Here is an 18,267-nt window from a genome sequence, read left to right on the forward strand (position 1 = left end):
TTTCAAATGAAGGGAAGTGGGAGCAGTGGAAGCCAGTATCCTCCTAGCCTAGCTACAGATTTAGGGACTAAACCTGGAATTAACCAATGATTTTTTATAACACTGTATCAGAGTAGAGAATTAAAACTGCTCATATTTTGCACAATACATATTTAAATCATTTATCTCATCACATTTTACCAAAATCTCATTATAGTGGGAAAGATGTTTTTTATCACATAAGAAATCTTCATCACATAAACATATTTTAATAGTTTAGTAGTTACTGTTTAAACTCCATATTTCAGTTTTGTTATTAATTAAATAATTCAGTTCTGATAATATCTCAACATTCAAAATTAGTGACAGTAGTTTCTTTTTGACTTTCTATGAATTTCCTAGTAAATCTATCGTTTCAAATTTAAACCTTCCCCGTGGGATCGATATTTGTGCTTAAATAGAAAGTCTTTTATTACTTGATAGCAATACATATACTTGCATAGAATCCCAACATTAATTGTTTAAATTTCTAATTCATAAAATATTGCATCAAATTTTTGGCACTGTTGCATAGCGGGATCAACTATATAATTTTTACACAGCTATATTCACATCGTGGGATCAAGTACCTGGAATATGTGGTGATCAGGACGGGGATAGTAGTGGAACAATCCAAGATCAAGGCTATGGTTGATTGGCCCATACCAAGAAATTTGAAGGAGTTAAGAGGATTCTTGGAACGCACAAGCTACTACCGGAAGTTCGTGAGAGGATATGGCATGACAGCATGGCATTGATGGAGCAGTTAAAGAAAGTAAATTTTTAATTGGGGGAAGCAACACAGGCATTTGAACATCCGAGGAGGGTCATGACTAGTGTACCGATATTAACACTTCAAAATTTTGGTAAACCATTTATGGTGAACACAAATGCATCAGAATACAGATTAGAAATAGTGTTCCTGCAGGATCAGCGGTCGATTGCCTACTTCAGCAAGGTTCTTACGGCCAGAGCGAGGCTAAAGTCAGTATATAAATGAGAATTAATGGTCATTGTCTTAACCATTCAAAAGTTGCGGCCTTACCTATTGAGATGATATTTTTTTTGTCAGGACAAATCGAAGGAGTTTAAAGTATCTTTTGGTGATTGAGGAACATCAGAGATGGCTATCCAAGCTACTGGGTATGATTTCAAGATTCAGTACCGACCAGGATTGGAGAACAAGACAGCTGAGGCGTTGTCGAGAAAGGGGAAGGAACCCCAATTGACGGCTCTATCGATACCATTGATCCTATATTGGGAAGCCTAGGGATAGGAGAGCGAAAGGGATGACGAACTAAGGAAGATAAGAGCCGAATCACTACAAGATCCGAACAGACATCCAAGATATGTATTGAGGGGACAACAATTGCTCCACCACGAGCCATTCGTGCTACCCAAGTCGTCGGAGTACATTCCCAATATATTACAATAGTTTCATGGTTGTGCAATCGGGGGTCATTCAGAGGTGCAAAAAACCTACATTCTTATGGCAGCAAAGCTTTATTGGGTGGAGATGCGCAGTGGCAAGATGTGATGTGTGCCAGTGGCACAAGTACTTGACCAAAGCACTACGGGGTTACTACAACCACTAGCATTATCGGAGAAGGTTTGGAAAGAGGTGACGACGGATTATATTAAGGGGTCACCACAATCAGAAAGAATCACGCTGATTTGGTGGTCGAGAGTCGTTTAAGTAAGCATGCACATTTCATTCCCTTATGACATCCCTACGCTGCGGACTTAGTCGCGGTGGTGTTTATCCAGGAAGTGGTCTGTTTGCACCGCGCACAGAAATTGATTGTATCGGATAGGGATAAGGTGTTCCTCAGCCACTTCTGGAAAAAGCTATTCGTTGCAAGTGGCAGTCCTCAAGAGGAGCATTGCATATCATCCCCAAACCAATGGACAGACAGAGGTGGTCAACAGGAGTGTGGAGATATACATGTGTTGTTTTATATTTGATACGGCGAAGCTATGAGCCAAGTGGATTGCATTGGCTGAGTATTGGTATACCACGTCGTACCTTACCACATCAAAAACCACCCCTTTCAAGATATTGTATGGGCGGAGTCTACCTCACTTGGTACATTATGAGGATGGCGCCACACCAGTTTCTAGCGTCGATCAGTATTTAGAGAAGAAGGATATTATATTAGCAGAGCTCAAAGGGCATTTACCGAGAGCTCAATAAATCATGAAGAGGAAAACGAATGAGCGCAAGAAAGAGGTGCATATTTGAACCAGGGGACATGGTCTACTTGAAGCTGTAGAAGAAATTGGCCAAAAAGAGAAACGAGAAACTTTCACCACAATACTATGGACCATATGAGGTTATGGCACGCATCAGAAAAGTGGCTTATCATTTGAGGTTACCGCCATCGCCCATACAACACCCGGTTTTCCATGTGTCAGAGCTAAGACGTGTGATTGGAGATCATACACCCTCACCTACAATACCGTCGAAGCTGACAGAAGACTTGGAGGTGATTTTAGAGCCATTATAAATCGAAGGAGTGCACCGAGGAATAGGGGAGCAAAATAAGGTATTGGTCAAACATAATGGGCTACCAGACTATGAAGCAACATGGGAGTCGTACGAGGTGATCCATAAGCATTTTTCATCCTTCCACCATCAGGACAATGTGCCTTTTTGGGAGGAGAGTAATTTTATGCCTATATGTGAGTCGGTCCTCTCTGAACCGGCTGAAAACAGCGGAACCGGCACGCAGACAGGTTGTTCTTGGCGACAGAAAGGAACAGGGGCAAACAAGGGGAGCCGCAGAAGGTGTTACGCCTATATGTGAGCCGGTCCTCCCTAAATCGGCTGAAAACTACGGAATCGGTCCCACAGGCGGGCCGGTTTTGGCGATAGGAAGGAGCGGGGTGAATAAGGGGAGCCGCAGAAGAAGGAAAAGAAAGAGTGGAGTCCACTAGGGCCATAATCACCAATGCAAGAAGGAGAAAATAAGAGAAGAGTTTGGAGGAAGGTTAGGAAGGAAAGTTTTTAAAATGCTAGGAGGGAATTCTATTAAGGGAAGAACCTAAGGTCTGCTTTCTTCTATATATGTTTTTTGTGTGGTTGTTGTTTTCTTTTTTTCTTGTGGTGTTCCTAGCGAGTCTAGGTATAATCTACCTCTTGAAAGTAGTTCAACATTGTATCTTGCTTGTTTTCCTTTGATTTTTGTAAGAGCAGCCCTTGTTTATGTTTCTTTCATTTATCTATTGTCGTTTCGTCGTGGTTTATTCGTTGATTTTGGTGTGAGGCGTATCATAATCACTCTAATTAGTTTCCCATTGCAACTTATGAGCACCTAGAATATGTTATTTTATTTGCATTTACTCGGTTCCAAATGATATCCAATGCCAGATTTTTTTTCTTTTTTTTTCTTTTTGTTGAAAGGGTAATAGCCAATGCTAGTTAAAAGTATGGTCTCTGGAGTCCTAGGATTATGGTTCTCCTTTCCAATATCATAGTTGCCCTGCGACCTTGATCCATTTATGCAAGCACAAATGGTGTATAATGCAAACACGCTGTAAATTAGTGCTTTTTAATTTGGCAAAAAATGTTGTGCACTCAACAAATGAAGAAACATAGGCATCAAAACGAAATTCTTAGCCTCCAATGTTTATATACGTTGTTTTTTTACATGACTAAGCTCGATTGTGCATACCAGAAAATTGAATAATTACAGATTCAATATTAAAATTTTCTAAGTGTCATTGAATTTGAGTAGATCACACCCTTTACAATATATAAAACTCAAGAAAAAAATAATGATTAGGTTGGTTCAAGGTAAAGGGCAAAGCAATTTAGAGTAGATAGCTAATTAGAATACAAGAATTAAGGGTCTGTTTGGTACAGCTGCAGCTGCGTTGCCCCAAGAAGCTGCTGTGCGGAAGCTATTGCGAGGAAGCTGACTGGTTGTTCGTTGCAGCTGTGTGAAAACAGCTGTGAGACAGTTGTTTCTGGAAAAATGATCATTTTTCCCATGTTTAGTTAAACTATTTGGAACATAGCTATGACAACCTTATATATGATACATCAGAAGCAGAAATTCACTTTACAAGCTAAACATGTAAAAAATAGACTTCTGCAATTTTTAGTCAATCTCAAAAGCCATAAATTTGATATTTTTTAAGGAAAAAGTTCAAATAAAAACAGTCCACAATTACAGATATTCATCTCATGACACAGCGAGTATCAAGAGAGTAAAAAAAAAGTTTAAAACAATTACAATGACAATTCATAAGATGATTATATTATATTTAACATTTTGACGGTGCAGCTCCCGTGCTAGACTTTCCTTGAGCGATGTTCTCCACTCTCGATCGTCGTCGTCAAGGGAATCCACTGAATTGTTTGTCCAACGGAAGAAGCGAAGCCGTTTTGTGATGCTTTATGGGCAGTTATAGAATTTTCTCCCGTACTTGTGCGACTGTTGTGACGTCAGCAGAGAAGTTTGGAGGCCACAGTGGCAGAGCAATCGTCGGGATGTCCCGAAAATCCTTGAGCTCATATTTTCCTGATTGCGATCGAAGAGAAAAAAACTCCAATATGATAACAACAATGAGATGACCAAACAGAACCAACTAACATTTTTCTACCACAAATGCATGAATGCTACTGTGACCTAGGGCTACGAATGAACCGAGCATTCAATAAGTTAATGAGAAAAAAAAAAACTGTCACAAACAGACCATTAAACTAATAAGTTTTATTTTGAGGGTGAAGTGATACTCTAAAATGATCCATCAACTAACAAGTTCTATTTGGAGGATAAAAAATTACTCATTTAAAGAGAGCATGGAGTTCATGCCTCATTAATCCTTTGCAATCAATAAAAAGATATTTCAACAGCTCTATAGAAGATAAGAAACAAAAACAAATTTCAACTTCGTCTGAAAACTGCAAAAAACTATACACTCCAAAAGCTTATTTGGTCGCATGAAGACAGAAAAGGGCAGAAGTCTAGAATAAAAAACTCATATCAGCGGCTAATGAAGTGCCCATTGCGTGTAACAGTAGAGCGCTCCAGTCCCAGAGCCCTCCCTACGCCGCCAAGATCCACAACTGCACCGCCACACACTGGAACCGTCACCACCGCCGGCGTCTTGCCGGAGCTAGCTGAAGTTAGAGTGTCCATCCTCACATCGCCAGCGGAGCACAGAGACATCTACAAGGAGCGTTGGTTGTAGAGCGATAAAGGGAAGGAGCAGAGCTGCTGATTGAGAAAGATGTGCCGGAGTCGAGCGAAGGAGCGCAAGACGAACGAACGAAGAGGGGGTAATGCGTAAAAAGCCATTTGAGAAAGCTGTGCCGCGGGATCGATCCCGCCGCCGGCGCCTCGAATCGCCCGCCGCGAGCGGGACGCCCAGCCAAACGACAAAAATTTCGCGGCCTGAGGCCGCGACGCTCCCATGTCGCGGTACCAAGCAAACCCTAAATCATAAACTTGCCAAATGATTTTATAATACCCAACGCATATATTGAAGGTGATTTCTATGTTCACTCCATACAAAAGAGAATAAATAGGAGCTTTCTATAGGTGGATTAAATATCCCATAAATCTGTAAGCAATCTCATGTCATGTTTAGGAGATGTTCAATTAACATCAAATAGCCATCACAAGCCTTATCCCATCTATTTGGGTGGGATTTATGAATCCTCATATTCAGTTCATTTTTATTCAGTGTTGAATGAGATGTTAGCTTTTTTTAATATAAAAATTTATGAATAATCGAGATTCAAGATTTCCACAAAAATATATAACTGCAAGGGAGTGAGAACTTTAACTTATCCTGGCCGATTATAAGTGAATTCATATGTTTGCACCAAAAAAAAAATAAAAAATAAAACACTTAAACATGTAAAACATAATGAGTCTCATACTGTATACTTTGTCTCTGGTTTACCCCAACCACTACGCTCAGGTCTAGACCTTCCCAAAGTATGTGCACCCGATAATGCTACTATTTCCTGCAGCATGGATCACACCGTGTTCAAAAAATGTTCATAAAAGAAAATTACGCTCCATGTAAACAAGTTGTTGATACCTTGTCATTCAATCCCATTCTATAAAAAACTTCCCGCAAATGATCTGCAGGAGATGGTGGCCCAGCAGCTGGATGAACAAGATAGCAATGATATGCAATTGAGAGAGACCCAATAACAAGTGTAATTAAACAGGTTTCACATGACTCAGATAATTAAGCACTACAAACTGAACCATGAACAAAAAAAAATGTTGGCATGCGCATTCACCATTTGCAGATATCATTGAATGCAAAAAATAAAAAATAATAATAATAATAAAAAAACCAAGTTTTCCTTGCTGGTGTAAACAGCTAAATATCCATAAACCATGTCCTACAATATTTGCAAGTTTTGTATCTCAAAACATAATTAACTCTCTCTTTTTTTCCTGTCACGCCAATATTTCCTTATATTGACAGTTCATAAAATATAAATAAAGCCACGGCATAAAACTTAAAAGAAGCCAGATAAAATCAAGACCATTGATTGTTTATTAACGATAAGAATAAACACCATTGTATTTACATATAAAAGAACAAAATGACCGGCATTAATGCATGTAAAATTGCTCTATTACAATGGTCGTGCCAGTGATTTATTTCATTAGGCCTCATCACAGTCATCAGAGCGGATCTAGTGGCCATCATTGGTCACAATAGCAAGATCATAAGGAACATCCTATGATGATACGATGACAAGTCATCTTCTACCTTAATCCCATGGCATAAACCAGTGCAGAATCAAAGCAATCAGGGTTTGATTCATAAGTTTTGGGTTGGTTTGACTGCTTAGCGATTCAACAAGTTTAGTCACATTCCGACAAAAATGACTACTATTGCTTGATGAAGAGTTGTAAAGTAAGATCGTCTACCCTTGGTACATTTCATTGAGCTTATAGAGTTGCTTAAGATTTTCATCCCCTGATGCTCAGTCTCAATGTTTATAGCAATTATATGGCCGATGACAAACTCAAAGAGACGCATTAAATGCATAAGTAACCTCAAAGCATTGTCCAAAGCCTTCATAGAGATCCCATGTATCACCATGGGAATGGTTGCCAATGGGGCAAGCATTTTATGACAATTGACCAAACAAACCTCTCCCATGGTTTGAAGGATTAAAACAAGGATACATAGAAGATAGATGATCTCCTGAATCTCGGAGAGTCACAAAGGCTCCTTCGTGTATAGTAAAGATCACAAACCCAAGTGTGAAGGCTTAAGATGGCACTCCACGACAATTTAGAGTCAATTATGGAGAGCACATTTAAGGATCATTCATAGTGTGGCATAAACTGAGCTAAAGGCGGGAGAGATTGAGTTATATACAAGTTGTGATGGTCACGAAGACGAACACGGATGCTTTAAAAAATGTCCCACAATCATAGAAGACATGGGGAGGGTGGCAGCTCCCTTACAGCAGCCTCTCAATGTCTCCGTCATCTGATTCTCCTTTTTTTTAAAAGGAGAACCTCTAGCCATATTTATAGCCATGAAAAGCTTCACTTGGTAATAACACACTTTATCAAGCTATAGCTTTGTGAGTGAACGGAGGCTGAGGTGACATCATGTGTATAAGAGCCTAGGAATGGGCATGTGAGTTAATTTGTTAGAAGAGGCAAAGGGAAAGCCAAAGTGTATCACCTCTACAGTGCTCGGATTTGTTTAAAGGTTGAAGAAAAGCGACACTGTTTTTAGAAGAAAAGGCGACGGATGCATTATTTCAATTTAAGTTTATCTAGATTTTAGATTGTTTAGGTAAGCATAAGACCTAAGTCATAAATCTAGTAAGATAAATTCAGCCATTTGGCAAGCTAAAATGCACTTTAAGACAAATCAAGCACAATGCGCAATTAGTCGTAGCCCACTAACCCCTCAAGATTGGGTGAGTTAATTGGCCCAATTCATCAGAGGTTAATGTAAACTGAACCTACTTTGAGATTTGGGTTTGGGCAAACTCGGTTCAAGGTATTAAGTAGCCAAATAAGGACATATAATGAGCCACATGTCAAATTGAAGACAATGCAAGCAACAGGGCGCAATCTCCATGATATAGGCAATCTAATTGACACTTAGATTAACCAATTAAGAAAAATTCAAGTCAAGTAAATGTTTGGACTTCGGTTCATTGAGATAAACTTGGAAATTTAGCCAAATTGGGTATTATGGCTTAATCTTGGACTAATCCAACATACACTTGAGTGTACCAAGGCCATAAGACAATAGTTTATATTGATCGATTCGATCAGAAAAGGCTCACTTAGGGCTGGATCATTTTTGGTCCCCTTTAATGCACCAAACATACACCAGGACTAATGTGAGGCCAACTAAAGCCACAAGGGTGACTTCGATCATTTGACGGTCATCTAGTCAAAAATTTTCGAGAACCAGTAGGAGTTGGGAGGGACTCTCAGAGCCAAAATCTGAGGGACTAGTCATGGAACACTGAAGAATCTAAGCTTAAGATGAAAACCTAAACAGCAGATTTTGGGAATTGAGCAAGAGTGATCCCCATAGTTGAGAGAGCGTCAAGTGTAATTAAGAGCGTCGTTTCGGGAATGTCGGCAAGAGAGGATTCCAAGACCTAAAGCGAGGCAGAGGGCTCAAGAGTAGGAGCATTGTGATAAGTCTCACCCGAAGATTTGGTACGTCGAGTGTAGACACAAAGAGTGGATGGAGGAGAGGTTGATCTGGTTCGTGGTGGATCCAGTTGGACAGAGGGTTCCTCGGATTCAGTGGCAGCAGGAGTAGGTAAAATATCCAACGAAGTTGGAAAAGGACCTGTGTCAAGAAATTTCAGCTCTCCCTCACTCAAAATGGTGTTAGGGAAGTACGGAACAGTTTCAAAAAAAGAAAATATTGGCAATTAAATAGAATTTGTTGGTGGTAGGATCAAGATACAGATAACCTTTTCTAGTGGCAGAATATCCGAGGAAGATACATTTGATTAGACGGGAAACACGTTTACTACAAGCTGGGGTAGTTTTCCGAACAAAGGTCGTGCATCCAAATATTTTGGGGTCTGATATGGAGAAAAACCAATTAGTGGGAAAACACGACATCAAGAAAATAACGGTCCAGAAGTCGTGGATTGTTGTAAAAACTCTATTGATGAGATATGTGGCGGTAAAGATGGTTTCATTCCAAAAACATTTCACGACATTAGATTGAAACATAATGGAGCGAACAACTAGAAGAAAGTGTCGATTTTTCCACTCGGCTATCACATTTTGTTGAGGGATATCCGTACAGGAGCTATGATGAATGATGTCCTTACTAAGAATTCTCATTGTTGGTCCAAAAAACTTGAATAATAGTTTTGAATTGGATTAAAATGAATGAGTGGAAATTTTTTAAGGTTACCGCAACTTCATATTTGTCTTTTAATATATAGACCGAAGTCATCGAAGTGCGGTAATCGATCAAGGTAAGGAAGCACAGTTAATTAGTGTAACTCAAAGTTCGAGAGGGTCCTCATGAGTCACTATGAATCAATAAGAAAGAGGTGGAAGGAGTGTACGGGTGGGGTGGATATGGTACACGTTGATGTTTAGCCAAATGACACATCGCACATTTAAAACTAGATAAATTTTTATTAATAAACATCAAGGGATAAAATTATTTTAAAAAGTGAAAATTGAGATGACCCAACTGACAATGTAAAAGCATAATAGAACATTCAGTACACTGAGAAAAATGACAATTATGAGATTGAGCATCCTTGTCGTCAATGCCTTTTTCCTGTAAGAAGTAAAGCCCAGCAAAATGTTCAGCAGTTACAATCTTCCTCCCCGAATAACGATCCTAACAGAAACAGACAACAAGAGAAGCATGAGCAGCACAATCAAAGTGATATGCCAACTTCTTGACCAATAAGAGATATATTTCATCAAAGAAACGTGTAACACGGATTCCAAAGTCAGCACGACTGTAAGAACAACAGACAATTTGCCTGCAATGGGACTACAGAAATCATCGGCAATTTTAATAGCATCTCTCCCGGAGAACGGAGAATATGTTGAGAAGGCTTATGAACACTCGAACATGTGGTTTGTGGCACCTAAATCAATAATCCACGAACTACTAGAATCAAAAGCAGTGAATGTCATAGAAATGTTACCTTGGACTAGATCCAAACAACTTAAGTGTTCCATCTGACTCTTGATGAAGTATGGTGATTTTGGATGGTTCGCGTAGGGGTCGGTTGCACAATCGTGGATTATGAGGTCATAGTGAGTCCTTTAGCAACGAAGGATTTGGTCCTAGACTTATTTGTTGGTTTCTCATGGAGCTTCCAACACTTATCACGGGTATGACAAGATTTGTGACAGAAAACACATGTGGGGTGATTGGCTCGTGACGGCGTGACAGTGTGTCGAGTACTATTGGATGCCAAGGTTGAAAGTTTGGCTGAAGGAGTGCAGGTGTGAGCATGATAAATTTTGACTTTCTTCTCGGTGAATCTTGATGAATATTGCCTAAGTTGAAGGATTCCTATATATGGGTAGCCCCAACATAGAGGATTACGGCAGCAGGAAGAAGAGCAGGGGCGGAAAATCCTACAGGGAAGATCAGCGGTGGTAGGCCCTGCCGACGACGGTCCTAGAAGGCGATTTAACCAGCTGGAGGGAAGCCAAGCATTTGGAAAATCCTACAGGGAGGATCACCAGGCTGAAATTTTTAGGGAAATAGCGACGAGAGTGCCTGTAGGGAAAACAGCCGCTGAAAAACTGTAGGCGAAGGGAGGAGAAGGGAGGCTAGCTGCTGAAAACTGCAGAGAAAGGAGGTTTGTGGACGTTATGGTGATGAAAAGAAGGGGTCAATAGCTGAAAACAATTGCAGGAGGAGAGAAAACTACAAAGGAGCGAGGCCCGCGACTGAAAACTACAAGGGAGGGAGGCCTGCAAGAAGTTCTATTCACGAGAAGAGGGAGATAGCAACTAGGGTTAGATCCTTGGCTCTGATACCATTTAAATTTTAGAAAATGAGCATGAGTGATTCTCGTAGGTTGAAGGAGTGTTGTTTCGGGAATGTTGGCCAGAGTGGATTACAAGACCTACAGCGAGACAACGGACTTAGGAGTACGGGCATTATAACAATTCTCACCCGAGGGTTTGGTACATCGAGTGTAGTAGACACAGAGAGTGGAAGGAGAAGATGTTAGTCTGGTTGGTGGCGGATCCAGTAGCACAGAGAGCTTCTCGGTTTCAGTGGCAATAAGAGTAGGTAAAATATCCAACTAAATTGGAAAAGGAACAGTATCCAGAAGTTTCAGTCGTGAACTAGTAGGAATTGGGAAGCACTTCTGAGACAGCCAAAATATGAGGAACTAGTCTAGTCTAAATTGAAGAATCTAAGCTTAAGATGCCTGAGCACAATAACTAAACCACGGAAGAATTAAGTTGTTCTTCGAAGTTCTTCTCTTGAGATGTCATCAATTTATTCAGAAAAATTATCTGAACTTTACTATGATTTTTGTGCAAGTTTTTTCATTCATTAAGATCATTTCATCTTCAAGCAAGCAAACATGTTTGGTCAAGAAAAGGTCATACCAGGAAGTTTGCCTTCTACAGGACATTGCTCAGGTCCGGTGACATCAACTCTTCCATACTTCATTGAAATTTTGGGTCCACCAGCTTCCTGAGAGACAAAAATTACCAAAATGATAAAAACAATATTCCAAAGCATAAAGTTTCATTGTAAACTAGAAGGAAGTATACAGAGAGAAAATAAAACCTCAATAGCTGTGGCACTAGCTAGCTGAAATAAATCAGCATACGTTACACCAGAGTACTTATCCTTGATAGGCTGAAGAAGCTTCAAAGCATTTACAAGGCCTGGAGAAACATGCTAAGATCTCAAAAGGTTCTCTCTCAGCGAAAACATATCGAGTATAAAAGAAGATTACCAGCATTAGCTCCATGTTTCAGCTCTATATCAAATCTCAAGCTTCCATTAGCTCCACCCCTTTGTGGCCACTCTTCGATGTTCTTGTCATATGTCCCAGCATCATGCCATCCCAAGCGAACCTGTTAGCATGGATATCAAACCAAATACTTGACTTTCAGGTTTCATGGTGATACCTAACAAAAAATAGATAAAACAATCATGGCTATACAGCATATACTTGACTTCAACAAGTTTAAAGGAAAAAATAACAAACATTTTTCACCTCCATACCTACTAGCAACATGAACAATCATTTTATAGCTGCTAGTAACCAAATAAAAAACTGAAGGACTCCTCTCTGATAGAAGCACACAAGCTGATCTTTAAGAAAAATGTGTACTGTAGCAAGAGAGAACAATTTATTCGCACTTGAATGTGATTCACAACATTGAATGAAACTTGCGCAAGGAACTAATAACCTGCTCCAAAAAACATCTCAAGAATCTTTTAAGTTCAAACACACAAAAGGAATGACTTCAGGTATTTATACCATGGCATTGCAGCAATACTTGCAGCAAAAAAGAGGTGGGATTTCCTTGTTCTGGGATGATAATACTAAACAATAAAAAAATAGAAAAAATAACAAAAGTGAGGTTCTCTATTGTTTGACATAGATCACTGTGATCAAGGAAATTGGTGGTCATAGCTTATGCAGTTAATTATATAAACCTTGTTGATTAAAATCCTCATAAGAATAAAAAGCTAAGTATATCAAACAATATATATTTGGTAAAACTGATTACTTTATGAGTAATGTTTTATGGCCTCCATATTCCTTAATACATAAACAATCTATCATATAAAAAATTCCTTCCCCGAAAGCTATTAAAATTTTTCCACTTCAAATTTTAAGCATTAGTTACAGGAAAAGGAACAGCACCTCATTTCATCTCCTAGTAAAAAAAGAAAAAGAAAAAAAAGGGAGTCGAACAGAGAAAGATGAAGCGAGCAGTCGGGAATATGATGAGAGGTAGAGACGAGAACGGGAGGCTTCGTATCAGATGCCGGCTCGAGTGTGAACGACTTACCTGGGGAGTAAATCGACACATACGAGGTAGTAAAATCGACAAGTGCAAGTGCATCAATCGAAGCCGAAAGCAATGGCGTACACCAGCGACGACATCCATGATCCACGAATAGAGGAGACAACACGCCAAGGCTCGATGAGGTTGACAAAGCTTGTGATTTAAGTAGAAGGAAGAGTTGTCGAGCAGGCGAGGGTGATGACAATAGCATGGGAAAGTTGAAGTCAAGACGTGACTGTGGTCTCGGCGCAAGAGAAGAAAGGATCAGGATTGTTTGGCGTAAGTATTGGAGAAAAAGGGGAAGACCAAATCTAGTTGTTAAGGGTAAGGGAAAACTTGTGAATTTTATATTTTATGTATTAAGTTTATTTAATCTAAATGTTATTAAATACATTTAAAAAGATTTTAGATGAAAAACATTGTTAAATAATGAGGGGAGAAAATTGATAAAATATTGTTAAATAATGAGCTGTTACTTGTGTTCAAACTAAAGGAGGATTGACCAAATATTTTCCTATTTCTGTTGGATTACATCAGGGATCGGCTTTAAGCCCATATCTTTTTGCTTTAATTATGGATGGTCTTACTGGACATCTACAGGAGGATGTACCCTGGTGTATGCTTTTTGCTAATGATATCCTTCTCGTGGATAAAACGAGAGAAAAAGTCCAGGAAAAAACTTGAATTATGGAGGTCTACATTGGAGTCTAAAGGCCTTCATTTAAGTAGAACTAAAACTGAAAACATGGAATGTAATTTTAGTAGTAATAGCTCTAGTGACAGAAGTGTGACTTTGGGTAATCAAATTATTAAAAGGTGTGAACGATTTAGATATCTTGGGTCCGTTGTTCAAAGCGATGGTGATATAGATGGTGATGTTAATAGTAGAATTCAAGTTGGTTGGTTGAAGTGGAGGAATGCTTCGGGTCTTTTGTGTGATAGAAAAGTACTGCTTAGAAGGAAAATTTTATAAGACGGTGGTGAAACCTGCAATGTTATATGGAGTTGAATGTTGGCCTTTAAAAGAGAAGCATAATAATAAGTTAAGTGTTGCGAAGATGAGAATGATTGATTGGGTGGATCAGTGGATTTACACTTAGAGACAAAATGTGAAATGAATATATCCGTGATAGGGTTGGTGTAGCTACTGTGACGGACAAAATTATAGAAAGTCGTCTTAGATGGTTTGGTCACATTAAACGTCGACCATCTGATGATCCAATTAGGAGAGTAGATGTTTTAGATTTGACTTGTGTTAAGAAAGACAGAGGTAGACCTAGGAAGACATGGGCTTATTGTATTAAAAATGATCTTAATTTACTAGAACTAAATAAAAATATGACACTAAATAGGACGCAATGGAGAAAAAAGATTAATGTAGCCGACCCCACGTAGTGGAATTAAGGCTTCATTGTTGTTGTTGTAAAATAAACCAAAATAGTTATAATTTTAATGTATGATTATTAGTAAAATAAAGTTAATCAAGATTTAAATAATAATAATAATTTCTAAGAAAAATTAATTAGAATTGAAAGATTTATAATTTAATCATAGCAACATAATTAGAATAAAAATGAAGGATTATAATTTAAATTAAAATAATGAAATAAGAAAATAATAACTAATAATAATTGATTAGCATAATTAATAATGTGATAAAATTTTATTGAAGTATATATTTTTAAGAAATAAACGTTCAATTGTTTTTATTTTAGACATTTTTTTAATTAGAATTGAAAGATTTATAATTTAATCATAATAATCTAATTAGAATAAAAGATGAAGGATTATAATTTCAATTAAAATAATGAAATAAGAAAATAATAATTGATTAGCATAATTAGTGATGTGATAAAATTTTATTGATGCATATATTTTTATATAATAGATGTTTAATTAAAGGAGTTACGACATAAGAAATAAGTTATGGTGAATATTAAGGTGGGTACTCTTACTTTTGATCTATAGTAGTTTTTTTTTTCCTCTTAATCAGTTGCATTGATAATTAATAGTACCCACAACTTAATTTGTCAAATTTAATTATGATTTATATACTCTCTTTTTTATTCGTCATATAGTTGTGATAATTTTACATTTCAACAATTACCATTACTACGCATTATTTAAAACTATATAAATTATATAAAATTAAATGAAATAATATATGATTGGTGAGAAATAAATATATTGTTTATATGTGCATGTTTAATTATGATGAAAGTTCACTCCTTTATGATACTTGTTGAGAGACGCTAATAAGGCATTCGTGCACGTAATTGATAAATGATATTAATATTGAAGTACCTTTATTGGTACAATTTTAGACGATACTTTTGTGATGATTATATATTAAATTATATATATATATATAGAGAGAGAGACACACACATATATAGATATATAGATAGATTGATTGATAGATTTAGATGAAATATATATAGATAGATAGATTGATTGATAGATTTAGGTGAAAATGATATGATATAACATAATAAATATTTGAAATACCTTGAGCGATCATATTCAAAAATATAAATTATTAAATGTTTATACTGATTTATTAAAATTTAACTGCATACATTTTTGAATCCTGTTAGGAGGTAGGATCTCATGTTATTCATGAACACATGCAACCCGGCAAAGAACTGTGAGTGTATAAAAGATGATAGAAAAAGTAAGAGAGATAGATGGATAAAATACACCTCTTGATTTTTTCAATTGTTCCAATAAAGTTCCTTCTTTGTAGAGTTTAAGCCTCTCCGATATGGGCCCACACTATTTGCCACCGAGAGCAGAAGGGAGAGGTCCCTTGAGAATCGACGGGATAGAGAAGGAAGAAGGGAAGAGAGAGAGAGAGATTGAGAGAGAATCCTTGCCAACTTGGAAAAAGAGTCGTCTCTTCTTCAATCTTCCTCCCTTTATACATGGGACATCTTTAGACAATTTTAATGTGAAAGAGATTTACAATCGTCAAAGTTCAAGGATTGTCAGGGATAAGCAGTAAGGATGTCATTCCTAATACCACCAAGGGATGAGGGTCATAGGAGCTTGATGACACTTTTAACAGAGGTTGTCAGACTTTGTTGGTACTGACCTTGTCGCTGGCTTGATGAAAGGCCTCTGTCTTAATTGCTCGGCAGTGCACTTAATGAAGAATTGATGAGTTTCTTTATAGCGTGGTTGCCGCTATTAATGTTGCTTTGATCCCGCCATCATTCTTGATGGATCGAGTTCAACCACTTCAGCCAATGAGCTCAATTCATCCGCTTCAGTTGATGAGCATGATTGAGCTATTCTGGAAAGTGGGCTTAATTTAACCACTTCGGCAGATGGGCTTAATTCGGCCACTTCAGCAGGTGAGTTCAGTTCGGCTACTTTGGCAAGTGGGCTCAGCTCAGCCACTTCGACATGTGAGCACAGTTCATCCAAGAAAATTAAAATTCGTCAAAGAATTACCATATTTCGATATTCGTGATACATACATAGTATTTTTTTCATTATGTTATTGTTATTGTTTTAAACTAACATTTCAGATTTAATTCTTTGATTAAAATATGAGCAATATAACACAATATATTTATAGAAAACACGACTAGAAATAAGGAAAATTTAACTACATTAACTTTTTTTTTTTTTGTGGTGGTTCTTTCATTTATGTTTGGATGATTAAATGTTAGTTATAGAAATGAAAATGGAAAAAAAAAAAACTTTGATTAATACCATTTTTCCCGTCTTGAAAAATTTTAAGATCCGGGTCGGGTTGTGACATTAAGCAATGTTATACACAAAAGGATGCCTAGAAAAACTGGATGATATTATATCATACTAATAACCACTTTTCAAAAACAAGCTTTGGATCCAAACCATTTGGATAAAAGAATCTAAGAAAAAAGAGAGTGTGTTGGTTTCATAGCAAATACCAAAGTTTGGAAATTTTTATAAGCTCTACTACCTTAATTTTTGCCTTATTAGCTTCGTGGTAAATATATGAGAATATTACAAAAAATAAAATAAAAAATTAAAAATAATGTCGATTATAATTTGCTATTCATGAATAATGGAGAGCTTTGGTATAATTGAGGCCTACAAACATTCACATGTACATAGGCAATGAGTTGCATGTAATTTTTTGGATCCAAAATACTGACAACCTAGAGCCTAATTTGTAATTATCAGAATCTACTGTGCTTTAGAAAATTAAGTCAAATACGATTCTTTTTTTTTTTTTTAGCCATTTTTGCATTCTAGTAGAATACTTTGTAACATCAAAAGTACTAGAGAAAATAAAATAGAAACAACTGTCCTGAGGTGTCAATTGAATCAACACATGAAAACCAAACTAGTATGAAGAAAAGCATCCAAAGTGTCGACACCAGAAAACCCAATCAAAGTTACTTCTCGCCTTTTATTTTTATGATAGCCAGATCAACCCAAATTTGGTTAATATTATATATGTTAACATATCACCATAAAACAACTTCAAGGTAAATTTTGGTACTGAAATTGACAATACAAGTGAAAAAGAATCCCAAAGCTATCAACATAAAACAGCGTTCAAGATCAGGTCAATGCAAATTTGGTTAATATTATATATGTTGAACAACATATCACCAGAATACAACGTTCAAGGTACATTTTGGTACTGAACTTGACAATACAGGTGAAAAAGAATACCAAAGCTCTGAACTACATGGGAAACTACCTAGACAGTAAGAAAATCAGGCTTATAAGAAAATGCAAGGCCATTAACAGAACAATATACCCTGCAGTGTTAAACTGTTAGATTAGTATGAGCATATGCCTTCATTGTGCCATATCATGGAAAGATAATCTGCTGAAATTCAATGTCCTGCATATTCTTGTCTATCATCATCCTCAAGATTTTTAGTTCATCCTCATTTCATTGCTTAGAAAATCACACAGTGAAATCACTATGCTGAATAAAAGTGACAATCCTTGGAACTAATCACATTAATAAACCCTAAGCCTTCTCTCTAGTTAAACCAAGAACTAAAACATATCTGGACTAGTGATATACCCCATACACTAATCTCATTCTGCATCATCTTCCAGTAATAAAAGTTAAAAAAAAAAAAACACCTACAAAACGCACAAAGAGCTTCAAAATACATTACCAGTATCGGATGGCAAAACTTTGTCTTAAGAAGCTCTCGAATATCTTCCCTCGCGCTCCTAAGCTGCGCTGAATCCGAAGCCGCAGATCTCACCGCCGCTGCTG

General features: G+C 37.3%; 1 protein-coding gene across 1 annotated transcript in view; it reads right to left on the reverse strand.

Annotated features, from left to right (window-relative positions):
- The window catches only part of LOC110019994 (probable L-ascorbate peroxidase 6, chloroplastic), a 26,105-nt gene that overhangs the window by 7,420 nt on the left and 418 nt on the right, over nt 1–18,267 (reverse strand). Inside the window, exons 3-8 of the mRNA XM_020717928.1 lie at nt 18,164–18,267; nt 11,963–12,083; nt 11,791–11,891; nt 11,607–11,694; nt 6,076–6,143; nt 5,912–5,998 (exon numbers count right to left, since the gene is read on the reverse strand). Coding sequence (XP_020573587.1) covers nt 5,912–5,998; nt 6,076–6,143; nt 11,607–11,694; nt 11,791–11,891; nt 11,963–12,083; nt 18,164–18,267 — 569 coding nt within the window. The remainder of the gene's footprint in view (nt 1–5,911; nt 5,999–6,075; nt 6,144–11,606; nt 11,695–11,790; nt 11,892–11,962; nt 12,084–18,163) is intronic.

This window comes from Phalaenopsis equestris, unplaced genomic scaffold (assembly GCF_001263595.1).
Source record: "Phalaenopsis equestris unplaced genomic scaffold, ASM126359v1 Scaffold000090, whole genome shotgun sequence".
NCBI classification, from domain to species: Eukaryota; Viridiplantae; Streptophyta; class Magnoliopsida; order Asparagales; family Orchidaceae; genus Phalaenopsis; species Phalaenopsis equestris.